The sequence below is a fragment of the Otolemur garnettii genome, unplaced genomic scaffold (genome assembly GCF_000181295.1).
Source record: "Otolemur garnettii isolate 467f Iridium unplaced genomic scaffold, OtoGar3 scaffold00013, whole genome shotgun sequence".
Lineage (NCBI taxonomy): Eukaryota > Metazoa > Chordata > Mammalia > Primates > Galagidae > Otolemur > Otolemur garnettii.
Window position 1 is genome coordinate 820158 of NW_003852408.1, and position 16196 is coordinate 836353.

Consider the following 16196-nt stretch of genomic DNA (forward strand, 5'->3'; position numbering starts at 1 on the left):
TTTTTTTTTTTTTTGGAAACAATCTTTCCTGTCCCACAAATGAGCCTTTTTCAGTGGCTGTGGGAGTTTGTTTTCCTATTTTAGACAGGACCCAACCACTGGCCGCAGCACCGTCCCTACTGGTCACTGGGTGTGTCCAGGGCTTGCCTGGGTGTAGGCAGGGAGAGTGATGCAGCAGTGAAGACATGCCACACCCCCTTGCCCCTGTCAGACTGCCCCCAGGTCCAGTGCGTGCACCCATATGTGGCCCAGCAACCAGACGAGCTGACGCTGGACCTCGCTGACATTCTCAACATCCTGGACAAGACTGAAGACGGTGAGTCCCGATGACCTCCCCCCACCCCCAGGAATCTGCACTGAGCCTTGCCCAGCCTGAAGGATGAAGATGAGGTAGGAGAGGTGGACACCAAGCTGGCTGGTGTGAAGGCAGAGCCCGGCATCTCTGCCACAGCTCTGCTCCCTGAGGCACTCTGCCCAGCACCCGGGCTACCTTTGGCCTTCCTTTAGAACCAAAGAAAGAACTTTTCCCAGTGCCACTATTTCCACACTCCCCCCGCCCAGAGCTGTTAGGTCTCGCCTCTGCCCCTTTGCAGTGGGTCTAGCCCAAGTAGGTGGCTCCATGTCCCTTTCCCCTGGATGGCCCTGGTCTCAGCCCCCCCATCATAGTGAGAGGGAGGAGGACCAGGTTCTTTTTAACTCTGACCCCAGACCCTGTATTGGCAACAAGAGTTCCCAGGCAAGCCTGTGGCCACTATGCTTAGAGCCCCGTGTGGGCCCAGAAGCCACCTCAACCACTGCCTTCCCCTGCTGGTAGCATTAGTACCAAGTGAAGTTTGCTCCCAGTGCCTGCAGAATTTAACACGAACCCCCCCTTTCTTTTTAATCATATCCTTTGTTTCTACACGAATTGCCCCCAGTGAAAATCCCCCAAACCTTCAGAAGCACCTCCCTTCCTGTTTCTTCCTCTCCTCATGCAGTGCTCTCCAGGGGAGCCATTTCCAGACAATCCCTCCCATGGGCACTCACAAAGTTCCAGGAGCTCTCCTGCCCTCCCCCACAGACTACCGACACCCTGACACACCACCCAAACCCCAGGCCCCTGAGACCCCGGGCCCTGAGCAAACACATGGTGACCTCTGGGGAAGGGAAGAGATAGCCAGAGGACTCAGAGATTCCTGGTGTCCACCAGATCACGCTGGCCACCCTCAGCTGACCATACTGGCCCCTCAGGAGGCCAAAAGTCTGGGAGGAGTTGCGCAACAAGTGGGTGATTGCATAGCCCAGGTCAGCTGCCTCCCTCACAGGCCCCTGAATGCCTCTAGCTTTGGGGGGTGGCCCTTGGTATGTCTTGGGTTCTGAGAGGCAGCCTGGAATTGCTGAGGATCTGGGAGTCGTTTCCAAAGTCAGTGCAGAACTGTGTAGCGCGGAGCGTGACTGCTCCGCCCCACTGGGTTTGTCCTGTGCATGTGCCCACGTGCCTCTCCTGGAGCCCTGGCTTGTGGGGTAAACAAATCTGAGCATCTCCAGCAGGGTACATGGAGCAGCTGCCCTTTGGGAAAGGCCATCTGGACCCTGAGTGTCCCCGCACAGATGGGACCTCTGGACAAGAGAGAGCCCACCCCCTACCCAGCCCTGACCCTCTGCCCCCTCCCTGTGTAGGGTGGATCTTTGGTGAGCGTCTGCATGACCAGGAGAGAGGCTGGTTCCCCAGCTCCATGACTGAGGAGATTTTGAACCCCAAGATCCGGTCCCAGAACCTCAAGGAATGTTTCCGCGTCCATAAGATGGATGACCCTCAGCGAAGCCAGAATAAGGACCGCAGGAAGCTGGGCAGCCGAAATCGACAATGATCCCTGGTCCAGGGCACCACCTGGCAGAGGAATGTGGGCAGGTGGGGGCAAGGCCTGGCAGGGGACCCCAACGGACAGTGGAGGGCTCTGGGGAAAGACAGGCCACCACCTCCACAGGCAGTGGGATGTGACTTGGGCGACCCAGCCCTTATCCTGCACAGTGAGTGCTCTTGAGACTTCGCCCCTCGCTCACAACTTGGACGAAGGCTGCCTGTGTCTCCTGATGTGTTTGTAAATGAGAAGAAAGTATATTTTAAGCAGTGTTACACCACCTCTCTCTTGTCTCTTAGAGGGGGTGGAAATGGGTGGGCATGTTCCAGGGCCTTCCTAGGGACGCAGGATGGCAAGGGACAGGCAGAAGGTGAGGATTGTCCCCATCCCCTGCACGTGTCCTTCTCTACCTTGGAAGCCATTAGCATCTACCAGGCACACGACGGGCCATGCTCACCTGAAGGAGCTTGAAGAGCGGCCCTTGGTCTCCAATACATAGCACTAAGGGCCCAACCACCTCTGTCCCCCCACCTCCAACCCCCGGGGCCTCTGCCAGCTCTGGCTGCACGGCCAGGCCCTGCTCTATGGCAGGGCCCCCAGAGCTTGGCTGAGGGCCCACACCACCTCTGGCTCCCCAATGGGCTGGATGTAACTGTGTTCTGGCCCCTCGAGGAGCCCAGGTGTTTTAAGGAATGGATTGGTCACTGCATCTTATATTGGTTATGGTTATGAGAAGAGCAAATATCACTTTTGGCTGCATTAAAAGAAGCATCATGTATAAAATAAAGGAGATGAAGGTCTACTCTTTATTGCCCTGGGCCCACAGGATGAGGTATTAGGTTCTAGACAGGAGGAGAGGCGCAGGCCTCAAGGCCCTGGAGGAGGCACATTTCAAAGGAGGAGGCAGAGGAGGGTCCCAGAGCACAGGAAGCCAGGGCAGGGCCTCAGAATGGAGAGGCCTCTGCTTATAATAGGAGGGGCTGTGAGGAAATTGGGGACACCCTTCCTGCAGAGGAAGTGAGAACACAGATTTGGAAGAGCATAGAGGCACTGGGATGTTGTGTGTGGTGGTCCCACAGGTGGTCTGACCACAGGTGTAGGGCTGGGATGCTGGCCTCCTTTCTGTGCACTCCCTCCCCCACCCCAGTGGTAGCCAGTTACCTAGAGGCTGCAGCTCCTCTGGGTCCCAGCCAGCTCTGTCCCCGACTGTTGAGGGGCACTGTGTGCCTGGGACCACACTGCCTATAGGCCTTTGCTTTAAATCCAGCGGGACTACACGGCATCGTCCCACAGGCCACAGCACGGCTCTTGTCCTTCTTGAGACCTCAGACCCTTGAGAATCGGAATCCCTGGGAGCATGGGTACACCTGCAGGGCTGGCTCAGATGGGGAGGGCAGCCCCCTGGTCCCAGTGAGGGACCCACCCTGGAGGGTGCGTCTGCCTGAGTCCCCAAGGGTGGGCCACAGCTACTTCTGGCCCTTGCTCTGAGAAGATGGCAGACAGCCTGTGGAGCGGACCATCTGCTCTCAGGGAGGCCTTGGCTATTCAAGGTGATGTGAAAAGAAGTAATTTAAACAGTTGATGAAAGTTTGATGACACTCCTTTATACACAGGAATTTTCAACCCACAATGTGTTGTGGGGGGCTCTGAAGTAAAAATAGGTTGAGACAAGCCCTCTACCCATGTGAGGTGCCTGGGCACCCAGGGTTGGTCAGGAGTGAAGAGCCCTAGGGAGGAGTCTTTGGTCTGGGGACTTTCTAACAGCCCCTCTTCCAGGGCTCTACTCCAAAGGCCCCAGGATGGGAGAAGGGACAGAGTTCTGGCCTCCCTGCTGTACGCAGGGCAGGTCAGCCACCATCAAACTGAAAATTATGCTCCTGGCCAGGTGTGGACCGCATGCTCCCACCACCCCTTCACTTGCGCCCCACCCCACGCCCCCTCCACTCCCCTCACCCGTGCTCAGACGCGAGCTGAGTTGGGAAAGACAGACGTTTGTTTTTCTTTCCCTGAACAAGTCAGCTGCCCACAGAGCCCAGCCAGGCCCGGCAGTATGAGTGGGGACAGTACCTTGTGTCATCCCTCCACTCACCACACTCCTGGTCAGGGGCTTCCCTGGGGCCCTGGCGCTGCAGGCCTGGGGGCCGAGCCCGCAGAGGGGACCCTGCTGCCTGGCTCAGCCAGAAGACGCACCCTCCCCCCAAATAACCAGGCCTCGATTGGGTGCGCCAGGACCCTCCCCTTTGGCATCTCTCTCAGCCCTGCCTCCAGGAGCAGGGCGGTGGCCCTGGCTTCCCCGCCCGCCTCTGCCGCCCTCGCAGTCTCCTGCTCCCCAGCCCTAACCTCCCCTCTCCCGCCCTTCCCTGTCCGGGGACATCCTGGGCCCATGCGGAGGGGGTGGAGGGGTGCAGGCCCAAGGGGCGCCGTGGGGACCGCGCAGGGATGTTTGTTGGGGCCTGGGCAGGGCGCCACGTCCGTGACCCCACTAAAAGTATGGGTTGGAAGCGCAGCGCACGCTCCTGTGACCCCAGGCCGTGGCGCACGGAGACCCGCACTCGCACCCGCGGCCCAGAGCCACGCACCCACGTGCATACCGTGTTCACACACAGGGCGAGTCCCGGCCGCTCACGCCCCGGCACTGGCACACGCGCACGCGGTGACACACGCACACGGGGAGTCGCACCACGGCCGGGCACGGCCTCTTTATTCGCTTCAGGAGGCAGAAAACTTTCTCAGCGCGACCACCACGAGCGCCAGCACCACGCACGTGGCCAGCAGGGCGGCGATGACGATGGCAGCGATGGCGCCGGGCCCCAGCGAGCCTGCAGAGGATGGAGGAAGCATCAGTCCCAGGCCCCAGCTCAGCCAGCCTTTTGGTCCCTCCCTTGAGCCCCTGCCCCACCCACGGGCCCATACCGCCGCTTTGGTCCAGCGGCTCCTGTGCTGTGCTGTCCTCCAGGCCTGGTGCAGGGGTGGAGGCTGGGGGACCAGTGTCCACAGGCTCCCGGGCAGGGCTGGTGCTCTCCACGGGGCCCTCTCCCGACGGCAGCTCGACAGGCTCATTCCACAGTGTGGGCACAGGCTCCTGCGGACCCTCCGCTGCAAAGCCAAGGCGAGGCGGTGGGGTCCTGGCTACAGGGTAAATGGACGACACCCTCCTCTTCCCCGCCCAAGTTAACCAACTGGGTAGGGGAACTCCTGGGAGGGAGGACCCTCTCATTTCAAAGGCAAGTTGGACATTTTCCCAGCCCAATAGGCTGTCGCCCCAATGGAAGATCCATTGCCACCAAATTAGGGGAGACTGCCACCCCAGCCTTCCACCAAACTCAAAGTCCACCCTTTGGTCAGGGGGAAGAGTCCCCGCCAGGCCTCCTATGTCACAGGGAAGTAGGGCAGGGGTCTACAGTTTTGCTACCCCAGTGGAAGACTCATCAGGGCTACCCCAGGGCTCATCTGCAGCCAGGGCCCCAAGGGCCAGGTGTCGGGCAAGCTTTCCTCAGTCTCCTGGAGGCTGGGCAGACAAAAGACCTAAGTGTGCCCACTACTTGGGAGACCTGGAGGGCTGGGCTCACAGGCTGCTTGTCTCCCAGAGAAATGGATAAGCCACCGCCCAGCTAGCTCACTACTCACCCAAGACAGAACAACAGACAGGCACCTCCCTGTCCCACCATTGCCAGCATCTGGCCAGGGAGGCCCCCACAGGGTTCCTGGGTACCAGGCCCCAGCCAACCTGGGTGGTGTCTTGTGGGAATTAGCCCTGAGTTCAGGAAGGGGAGTGATTGGCCCCTGAGAGGTCAGGGCTCATGCCCTGGAGCCAGTGGGAACAGATGAGCAGTCTCCCTGGGACGGGAGCAGGTCTCTAAGGACAGGTGTAATCCTAGCAGGTCCCAGCAGCTTGAAGGGCTAGACTCCCCTTACCCCTGGGCTTTCAAATCAGGAGGGCTGGGGCCCATCCTAGCTCCCCCCGGGGACACCAGAAGACTGACTTCACCCCTAACTCCATCTCCCTGACCTCTGGGACAGGGTTCAGACCCTGCCTCTCAAGCATCTTGCACAAGTTGGTAACTGACATCATCACCATCTCCAGCTGCTGTCTTCATCTGGGGGCCCTCTGGTCTGGGGGACATGTCTGGATACATGCTAGCTGCTCCATATGCCCTGTGTCTCTGCCACCACTGACCAGCTCAGGAGACCCTTGAAGGCTGGTCCAGGGCTCATCTGTAGCCAGGGCCCCAGGGGCCAGCAGCAGTACATGCCCAGAACCATGGGTGAAGTCGACTGGGCAGGGCCAAGGTACATTCTTACCCTCATCTGCGTGTCGGTAGGCTCTAAGTTTGCTGTGGTAAGAAGAGGGAACAAGGCTATGGCAGTGACCAGCCTCCCCCAAAATCTGTCCTCTGGGAAGCCAGGAATAGACACAATTGTCAGCCAACCTGCCAGCAGGTGAATGCAGGGAGGACAGAGCCCATCGGCATTGTCAGGAGAGCAGTGATGGAGGGATCAGGGTAACAGACTGAGGGTGGAGATGGGGTAGGCTACAGGGCTCCTGAGGAGGTTCCATGCATCTTGGGGTGAGGAGACCCAGACTCCATGGAGTGATGACATGCCACTACACACTCTGAGGCCTGGTGTCACTGCCACAGGGATGGGCACCACAGGCTCTCCCCTGGCCCCACTGCCCCCAGCTGCCTTGCCTTTTGGTAAATAAGTTTGTTCAATGCTCAGTCTGACCACAGGGCCCCGCGGCTAGGCGCCCTTGCTCACAGACGGCCTTTGTGCAGCCATGAAGGGCCTTTTCATCCCTGCCCTGGCCTCCTGCCCGCTCAACCTGGCCTGCTCCCCCACCACAGTAGCTGTGGCCATAGGTACCCAGCGGGGAGAGCAGAGGCCCACAAGCCATTCCTCTCGCCCTGTGTGCTACAGGACCCTGGCCCATGAGCAGAGGGTCTGGGCACACCTACTCAAGAGCTTCAAGCCCCTAAGGGGTACCAAGAGTCTCCCAAACACCCTCCTTCCCAGAATAGCAGGAACCACCAGGACCCCAAAGACTGTGGGGTGGGGGTAGTGTGCTCCAGCCCCTGCCTGTGGGGCCTGCCTGCTCTTGGTAGGACATGTGGAGGGAAGAGGGGAGGTGAGGCCAGGTGAGGTCCTGGTTGTCCACAGAACATCCTGTTGCAGCAAAGCCTGCCCACCCACCCACACTGTGTGTGCACAGTCTGACCTGGGGCGCCAGTGGCCTGGGCTGGATGAGCTGGTGGCACAGGAGTGGAGAGCTGGCAGGAAGCAGTGCCTCTGCCTCCACTCACGTGGACCAGGAGGTAGTTTCACTGGAGTGGAAAGCAGCTGCAAGGATCACAGCCCCAAGATCCGGGCGATGGAAGACACCATCCTCTGCTTTAGATAACTACCGCAGTTCCTAGAGGCACACACCAGCTTGTCCAGGCTGGCATCTTCCCAACCTACAGGAGGAGGCTGTTCCACCCAAGACCACCCTGCCATCAGTGGAGGGGCCAGGGCTATTGAATATATTGATATGGTCCCCTAACATTTGCTGCATGCTGACTGGACGCCTGGCCCATTCTGAAAGCCCCACGTGTCTGTACTCATGATCCCTGTGAGGAGGGCAGAGCATGGCAGTTGTGGCCATCCACCAGATAAGTGAAGGCATAGAGAGGTTAAGAAGCAGATAGAGCCTGGCATGATGGCTCACACCTGTAATCTCAGCACTTCGGGAGGCAAGGCAAGAGGATCACTTAAGGCCAGGATTTTAAGACTGGCCTGGGCAACATAAAAAGACCCTGTCTCTACCAAACAAAAACAAAAACAAAACCCAGCAAGCAGGGACAGAGCCAGAAGCAAATCCAAGCCACAAACTTTTTCCTGGGTTATCACTATCACCTACAGTTTCCCAGTGTAGGTGGGTGTTCCTCACCTCTCCCCTGGAGGGAGGGGTCCCACCAGGCCTCCCTTTCCTTAGAAGCTCTCACAGGCCACATACTCAAGACCAAGCTCCACTTCCCTCCATCACAGATCTATAAACAATCCCCAAGGCCCAAACTGCCAGGGACTTGAAACACTCTCCTGGGCAGGCTGCCTTTTGCCCCAACTCCTGCCCAACAGAGATCACCTTCTTCTAGGAGCAAAGCCCACCGCCTTTGCCCTATCTGTGCCTCGGCCAGTCCCTCCAGCTCCCCAGACCTAGCCATTTTGACTTCCAAAGGGCCTGAGTCCAATGTCTGCACCATCTGCAGAGGGATCTTAGGCCCCATACTCTCTCCTAAAATTTTTCCTGAGATGGGGACAATATCTGGATCTTTATTCTCTAAAGACATTGCAGAAAACCAGTAGGAAGGTTTGAAAAGTAACCAGCAAAGGCTCTGTGTTGGGCCTGTGCCTGGTGTCCCTTCGCCTCCCAGATATAGGAGCTTTTGGGTTTCAGAGCATTAGAGTAATCCCTGTGTCTATGGCAGCCAGACTTCCTTGGGCCTGGTCCCTACCTAGGTAGGTCATCTTCCTACTTCAGAGGCTCTCGTCCCTCTTGCTAACAATTCCCTGTGACATTCACCCTGCACAGCTGCTGCCGGCCGTTCTCATAGGAGCTCCGAAGAATCCCCCAAATGGGCGTCCCATCTCCTGCAAGGGGCTTCTGCCCCAGTGGACATTAGAAAATCCATCCCCAAGGAAATTCCTGACCCTGGGGGGCTAGTGGCAGCACAGCTGAGGGCCTGCACCCCTTACCTGTGAGCACCGCAGGGGCCAGGACCCCAGAGACAAGCAGCAGCACCATGCGTAGGGCCAGACAGGATGCCATCCTGGCCGGAGTGAGCGCAGTACGGGCAGGACGCACACAGGACTGAGTGGTTAACTTTAGGGCAGTGGGAAAGAGGCATCAAAGGGCTGGGAAGGGTTTTCATCAATGCAAACTCTGTCCTCCTGGGACACCGTGCCCGCCCCCCCCCCCCACGCGCACACACACACACACACACACACAGAGCAAAGGCTTACAGAACAGACCTGCTTTCCTGAACTTGGAAGCAGCCCCACACTCGGAGAAGGAAAGAGGAAATTGCTATCTCTTCTCTCCTCCATCTCTCACGCACACCCCTACCTCCCTCACATACCCCTTAGTGGGAGGTTTTCAAACTTCCTCATGCAAAAACATCACCCAGGGAACCTGGGAAATCCAGATGCCTCCAGCCACTCCATTTTAATGGGTCTTCCTGCGGCCCCTGCTCTGGAAGACTCAGTGTTAAGCAGTCAGCACCCAGTCCAGGCCAGGCTCTGCTCACATTTCGGTTCTCCAGGCCTGGCCAGGAGCAGGTGCTCAGCAGTGCTTGTTAAAGAAGCACTTTTAAAGTTTAGGTCCCTAACATCTGGCAGCACAGGTCTTTCCAGCAAAATTCATGTCATTCATGTCCCCTTTTTAGTTCCTGCTCCCCAGATGCTCTCTGGTCCTGAGACGTGAATTACCACCAGTGTGCTCTTCAGGATGGGCCTGGCCTACAGCTGCAGCCCATGGCCCACTGTCCCTGCATCAGCACCCAGGACATCTAAGGAACATCTCTAGCTTCTCATGCTCTCAGCCTTGCTCCACCAGTGGAGTAGGGAGGCGCAACTCCCACACAATAAAAAGTCATAAAAGGTCTCTCTTTCCCTCACTCCCCTCCTCCAAACCCTCAGAGAGCTCTGCCAGCACCCCTACTTCATGTCTTCATGGTTTCCACTGCTCTTAGAATAAAAGCTAAAGGGCGGGCTTGTCCTACTCACACCCACCCCTGCTCTCCATGTTGCAGTCCACCAGCCTTGACTGACACCCTCCACAAACTGACCTGATCCTGCCTCAGGGCCTTTGCACTTGCTATCTGTCCCCTCACCAAGAAAGCAAACCCCTCATTTTGTGGCCACCTCATTCCCATTCAAGTCTTGGCTCTGTCAGCCCCCCACTCACCTATGACATTGCTTTTAATCCTTTCTTAGCATATATACTTATATGAAATTACCTTGTTCCTTTTTCTGTTTTTAAAAAATTTCTTGAGGAGGGCAGTGGCTGTGGCTCAGTGGGTAAGGCGCCAGACTCATACCCACTGTTGGGTGGCGGGTTCAAATCCAGCCCCAGCTGAACTGCAACAAAAATATAGCTGGGTGTTGTGGTGGGTACCTGTAGTCCCAGCTACTCAGGAGGCTGAGGCAAGAGAATTGCCTAAGCCCAGGAGTTGGAGGTTGCTGTGAGCTGTAACACCACAGCACTCTACCAAGGGTGATAAAGTGAGACTCTGTTCTACAAAAAAAAAAAAAAATTGAGGAATAACATTCTGTGAAGTGCACAGATCTTAAACTTATGTTTACAGATTAAGGAACTTTTAGATATTAAAAAGTTTCAGTGTAAACATCTCCCAAGTCAATAGAGAACCTCCCCAGCATACCAGCAGGGCTCCCTTGGGCCCCACCCCAGTCAGTGCCCCCCAAAATACCATTTCTGCTGTCACCATAAGTTCATTTGGTTCCTCTTGAGCTTCAAATAAATAGACTCACGTGATACAAACGCTCATGCCTGGCTTCTTTCCTTCAACATCTGTCTGTGAGACTCAGTGGTGTTCAGCCACGCAGCTGCTGTGCCTTCATCTCCTCCGCTGATCACTACCCAGTTGTGGGACTGTGCCAGATTGTCCATTCTCTCACACAATTGTCCATTTATCTGTCCATATCCATTTGGTTTGTTCCCAGGCTAAAGGTTTCATGAACATAGCTTCTACAAATACCTTTTTTTTTTTTTTTTGAGACAGAGTCTCACTATGTTGCCCTCAGTTGAGTGCTGAGGCATCTCAGCTCACAGCAACCTCAAACTCTTGGGCTTAAGTGATTCTCTTGCATCAGCCTCCCAAGCAGATGGGACTACAAGTGTCCACCACAACACCCAGCTATTTTTTTGTTGCAGTTGTCACTGTTGTTTAACTGGCCCAGGCCGGATTCGAACCTGCCTGACTTGGTATATATGCCTGGCACCCTAACCACTGAGCTATGGGTGCTGAGCCTACAAATACTCTTATATATGTCTTTTTTAGTGGAGATAGGCACTAATTTCTCCCAGTTAGCTATCTGAAGATAGAATTGCTAGGCCTGATGTTTAGCACCTGCCAAGCAGTTTTCCAAAGTGTTTGTTCCAATTTATACTCTCCTCACCAGCAAGAGATTTCCAGTTCTCCATTTCCTTACCCATACTCGGCATTGCCAACCTTTTGCTTCTCGTCATTCATGATAGAAATGGAGTGGTGGCGTATGTTGGTTTTCATTCACATCTCTGCTGTGTTGGACACTTCTCCTTATTAGCCACAGGAATATCCACTTTTGTAGAGTCTGCTCGATTTTCTGGCCTATATATTAAGGTGGCTGATCTTTATGTTTTTTGTATATTCCAGATAAAAATACTTCATCAGATATATGTAATGGTACCTTGAGATATTTTGTTTTTTTCTTTTTGTCTGTCTCCACCCTGTGACTGTAAGCAGGGTGGACTGTAGCAGTTTTTTGTTTTGTTTTGTTTTTGCATTCCCAGAACCTAGCACCATGCCTAGCAAGAATTTACTATTTGAATCCAAATATTTCAGTTGGGACTTGGGAAATAGATGTAACATTGGGTACTTTCTCACTATGCCTATAATCTCTGGGAGGCCTACACGAGTTCGAGACCAGCCTGAGCAAAAGAGAGATCCCATCTCTACTAAAAATAGAAAAACTGAGGCAAGAGGATTGCTTAGCCCAAGAGTTGAGGTTTCTGTGAGCTATGATGCCTCAGCACTCTACCCAGGGTGACAACTTGAGACTTATCTCAAAAAACCGAAACACATTGGGTACTTTCTCACTTGTTCAGTTTGCTCTTAGCCCCCTCCATTCTCACATCTCTGTGCCCGGAGCTACAATGGAGCAGCAGCGTCAGGTAGCCAGATGCTACCACACTTGACACTTGCCTGCTGGCTGACTCCCTATTAGGGTCTGCCAGTGGGAGGCTCTGGTGGGAGATGGAAGGTGATGAGGGGGAGAAATGACTCTTTCCTCTTCAGATTTCTGACATGTTGGGTGGCAGCAGAGCACCGGCTACACTAATGTCAGTGGCAAAAGCTCAGGTGGTGGCAGCTGCAGGGCAGCCACCAAAGGCTGGAGGTGTAGGCTCCCGGATCTTCCTCAGCAGCTGAGAGCTGAGTCCAGGAGCCTTAGTGGACAGTGTTTGGGCCTTGAAGTAATTTCTGCTCCTTGGCCCAAGCTGGTGTCCTACTCACAGTCACTAATTTTTGAGCAATATTTCCTTTTCTCTTTTGCTTCAGTCCTTTAAACATTGCTATAACAAATTCCTGTCTTAAATCTCTTCTGTTTGAAATACCTAGAGTGGTTTCTGTTTCCTAGTCAGACTTTGACTAGTATAGTAATTGGTTCCTAGAATGGTCCCAGAAAAAAGACCCTCAGAGATCTGTTTCTGGCTTGGTTTGCCACTCTGAGCTTGAGTGAACGCTGCCCGTGGAAATGTATGGCACGTCATATGTTGAGACGTGTGGTGAGCATGAAGTGCCTGTTGCCAACAAGTTTAAAGGACCAGGGGTTGCTGCACTTGATGTTTTCAGTGGTGATTATGATCAAATGAATAGAAGACTGGCTAATTTTTACTGCATTAGGGGCTTACAGAAAGAAAATGACAATTATACAATGATAGTTGTGAAAAAAAGAAGAAAAAAATGACAAGCTCAGGGCTTTGAATTCTAAGGTCCAGGCATGATCAGAGAACTATAGCATTTCTATGGTCTTCTCTGTAAAGTCTCTTCTTTCTTGTAGCAACAAGGCACAACAGGTTTTACAAATCAGAACTAAAATTAATTGTGCAGGTTGCAGGATTACAATATTAAGTTGGATTCACAGCCTTGCCAATTCTTTTCAGTGAAATTTAAGGCACCAGTTGGCAATGAGTGAGATCTTGAGATTTGGAATGTGGAGTTTTGAGCAGATCAAACAAATCTGAGAATCTTCCACACACAAATCCCCAGGTCTCCTTTGCAGAAACAGGGGCTTCTTCCTTGTTCTTGTCTGAATAATAACCTCATCTGCTAAGTTCCCTTGCAAGAGACTGCCCATTCTCAAGCCCACCCTCACCATCTCTGATGCCTCCATGTCCAGAACTACAGTTAGACACAGCATTCCCAAGGGCAATAAGCACAAAGTTTGACTTAGGAGGAAATAGGTACACAGTACAACTATTGTTAATTTTAGCCACCAAGAAACTAGTAACTAAGCACCAAGGTGATAGATTTTGCTAACTTATATTAATAAAAAGGTGGTGTGAGAATGAATTCTAAGGTGCTAAACTAAATGGGCAGGATGTGAATATGACATTAGGTTAGGCTACATATAGATAGGGGTGGGCCTAGTGGAGATTCTGAATCCAGTGTCTCAGCTCCAGCATCTAGTAGCTCTGTCTGGTCAGCTGACTAAAACATAGTATCAGCAGCAGCATAAATGCAACAAGACTGAAGAATCTAACTCAATGAAAGGCTTAGAAAGCAAGGAATGTTGGAGTGGATTCATCTTAGGTGACTCACACGTTCACTAACCCCAGTAAGTTCTCAGTAGACCCCAATGCATACTCTCTTCACTGAGGCACTGAGAAATTGGTTAGGAGAAGACCAGCATCTTTAAAAAGCTATGTGGTGCCTGTCCCTTGCAGGCCAGGGCTGATGATGGATCAATCACTGATTTTGATGTGATTCTAAAGCAGCAGAGGCCAAGTGGCAGCACTGAACAGCTAGAGGCAAGGTGGATCCAAACACTACCGTTGATAACAAAGATGCAGTGACCATCAGAATGTCTTGATCCCTAGGAATAAAATAGACAGGCAGCCTACTGATGCATTATTTGCATTACACAAACTGACAAGTGAGCAGAGATCTGTATTTACTATAATGGAGCATCATCCATCAAGGCTCTCACATAGTTCCCAAACTCAGAATCTCTTGATAGCAAGGGAGGCAACGTATCCTTAAGGAAGTCCTCACAAAATGGCCACAAGTATAAACAGGAGATCTTCCTCCAGATCTTCTCCAAAGACACTGGCAGCCAAAGACCGGAATAACTGCACTGAGGAAAAGGAGACACATACTATCTTGCAGGGATCACTAGACATTTACTGCGCTGACACTCATCTTTGGATACTCAAAATGCCATTGTGTTCACCAAAGCGAGGGCTTATAGAAGTCACATGGTAGATGGAGTCTTGGCCTGACTTCATCTCAATAGACGGCAGGGCTGCCGAGGGGCAGGAGTGGGCTGAGAACCATCCGGGGAGGCTGGATGAGCAATTGGCACATACTCCAATATTCCATCAAACTTCACCAAAGATAAAATTATTCAGAATTTCAAGATAGTGTATTTCAATAGATTATTATAACCATACCAAAGGGAGAAAAAAAGAAAGTCTCGGATCAGACAAAAAGTCTAAATTACATAGACAGCTGCCTAACCTTGTGCCAATGTATTTTTATAACGCTGGAGGTGCATCTTTACAGAAACAAGTACAGAAATCAACTTAAAAAGCCTGTCTCTCGCAGTGGTATAGGTTGGCAATTATCTAACTACTTTGTTATATTCTAGGATTGAGAAAATAAGGACACGTGTTCTAAGGATGATGGGAGCTAGGTTTGTCACTTATTGGAGAAGGGAACTACAAACATGGAAAGGAGAAAGAGAGAATGGATTCTGTGGTGGTGTGCTGGAATTAGAAGATATCGTCTCATGGAATATACAGATAAATAGATAGATAAATGTACACTATCTGCACACTTGAACTACCTAGCTCATCTGTGAACACAAGCTAGAAGCAATGACACCCCATAGTAATGAGCACACCCAGTACCCAGATAATGATTTCTAGACATCATTTCTCACTAAAAGGAACCAGGGCTCCTTAGAGAAATGATTAACTCCATACCTGAGAAAGGAAAAGTAAATGATGTATCTAGACTATCTCATGAAGGGCGGTGCCTGTGGCTCAGTGACTAGGGCACTGGCCCCATACACTGAGGGTGGTGGGTTCAAACCCAGCCCTGGCCAAAATGCAACAAAAAATAGCCAGGTGTTGTGGCAGGCGCCTGTAGTCCCAGCTACTCAGGAGGCTGAGGCAAGAGAATCCCCTAAGCCCAAGAACTAGAGGTTGCTGTGAGCTATGACACTACAGCACTCTACCGAGGGCAACAAAGTTAGACTCTATCTCTAAAAAAAAAAAAGAATATCTCATGAAAAGTAAAAAGTAAAAGTTTCTCAAAAATGATGAGGTTTTGGCAAAAGAACACAGAAGCCAGCTCTAAACAATTTCTACAAGAAAAATAGTGTCAGATTATGCTGACACATAGTGGGTGTGTGTGTATGAAAAGCTCCTCCTTTTGGGTACATGTATATGAAAAGCAGAGTGTTGGCTAATAAATGTAAAAGGAATAGTTGGCACACACCTTAGTAGTAACTGTTCAAGTTAAGAACCATCAGTGAAGGCCAGGCATGTTGGCTCACACCTATAATCCTAACATCTTAGGAGACTGGAGGATTGCTTGAGACCATACTAAAAGGAGACCAAGACCAGACTGACCAGATTGAGACAAAAACTAAAAACTAAAAAAATTAGTCAGGCAGGATAGTGTTAGTCCCAGCTACTCGGGAGCTGAGGTAGAAGGATGGCTTGAGCCCCGGAGTTTGAGGTTGCAGTGAAATGTGATGATGCCATCACTGCACTCTAGCCCACACAACTGAGCCAGTCTCCAAAGAATCATCCATGGATATTGCAACTAGTGGGTTTGATGAGAAGCTGAATATATACACAGTCTCAAAGCATCTCCTGTAAGGAGAAAAATCATTATTTCACAGTGGAGAAACCTGGTAGACACCTCCTAAACCAAGTAATTAAAGTTATCACCACCAATAATGGTTCAAACTGACAACCTGTGTCTCCTGGGAGGATGAGCTGAGGACATAGTATCAATTCTGTAGTATTTTTGCCAAAATTGCATAATCACAATCAAACCATGAGAAAACATCACACAAATCCAAATGGACGGTATTCTAAAAAAGATTTGTCCTCCACCCTTAAAAAATGTCAAAGTTAAAGACTGAGGCATTGCACCAGATTCAAGAAACATGGTAACTATCAGAGGTACTCAGAAGAAAAAAAAAAGAGAGGAACTATGATAACTAAATGCAAAAAGTTATCACAGATGACAACATGCACCTTTTGGTTTTCATTATAAAAGATATTAGTGGATCTGGTGGAAACCTGGATATTAATAGTATTGCTCTCCTAATTTTGGTAACCATACTGTGGTTACATAAGAG

General features: G+C 51.9%; 2 protein-coding genes across 8 annotated transcripts in view; one reads left to right on the forward strand and one right to left on the reverse strand.

Moving 5' to 3' along the window:
* Positions 1-2624, forward strand: part of NGEF (neuronal guanine nucleotide exchange factor) — a 107739-nt gene extending 105115 nt beyond the window's left edge. For all 6 annotated transcript variants that reach the window (XM_023510347.1, XM_023510343.1, XM_023510346.1 and 3 more), the window contains 2 exons: positions 212-316; positions 1660-2624. In XM_023510347.1, the coding sequence (XP_023366115.1) occupies positions 212-316; positions 1660-1850 (296 nt within the window). In that variant the 3' untranslated portion in view covers positions 1851-2624. The remainder of the gene's footprint in view (positions 1-211; positions 317-1659) is intronic.
* A 1888-nt stretch (positions 2625-4512) lies between these two features.
* SNORC (secondary ossification center associated regulator of chondrocyte maturation) lies at positions 4513-9231 on the reverse strand. Of its 2 annotated transcripts, none has more exons than XM_012802169.1 (4): positions 9128-9231; positions 8577-8703; positions 4755-4937; positions 4513-4660 (listed from the first exon to the last, which is right to left on the reverse strand). In XM_012802169.1, the coding sequence occupies exons 2-4, from the start codon at positions 8647-8649 to the stop codon at positions 4551-4553; spliced, it is 366 nt and encodes a 121-aa protein (XP_012657623.1). In that variant the 5' UTR covers positions 8650-8703; positions 9128-9231; the 3' UTR covers positions 4513-4550. The 2 variants fall into 2 exon arrangements, with proteins under 2 accessions (XP_012657623.1, XP_003784900.1); XM_003784852.2 differs by lacking the exon at positions 9128-9231 and adding an exon at positions 8853-8891.
* Positions 9232-16196: the final 6965 nt, after the last annotated feature.

Coding starts and splice junctions, on each gene's coding strand:
- SNORC (XM_012802169.1), bottom strand. CDS start 8,649: ATGGCATCCTGTCTGGCCCTACGCATGGTGCTGCTGCTTGTCTCTGGG. Junction 4,938..8,576: donor GGCCCCTGCGGTGCTCACAG/GTAAGGGGTGCA, acceptor TTGGCTTTGCAG/CGGAGGGTCCGCAGGAGCCT. Junction 4,661..4,754: donor GCCGCTGGACCAAAGCGGCG/GTATGGGCCCGT, acceptor CATCCTCTGCAG/GCTCGCTGGGGCCCGGCGCC.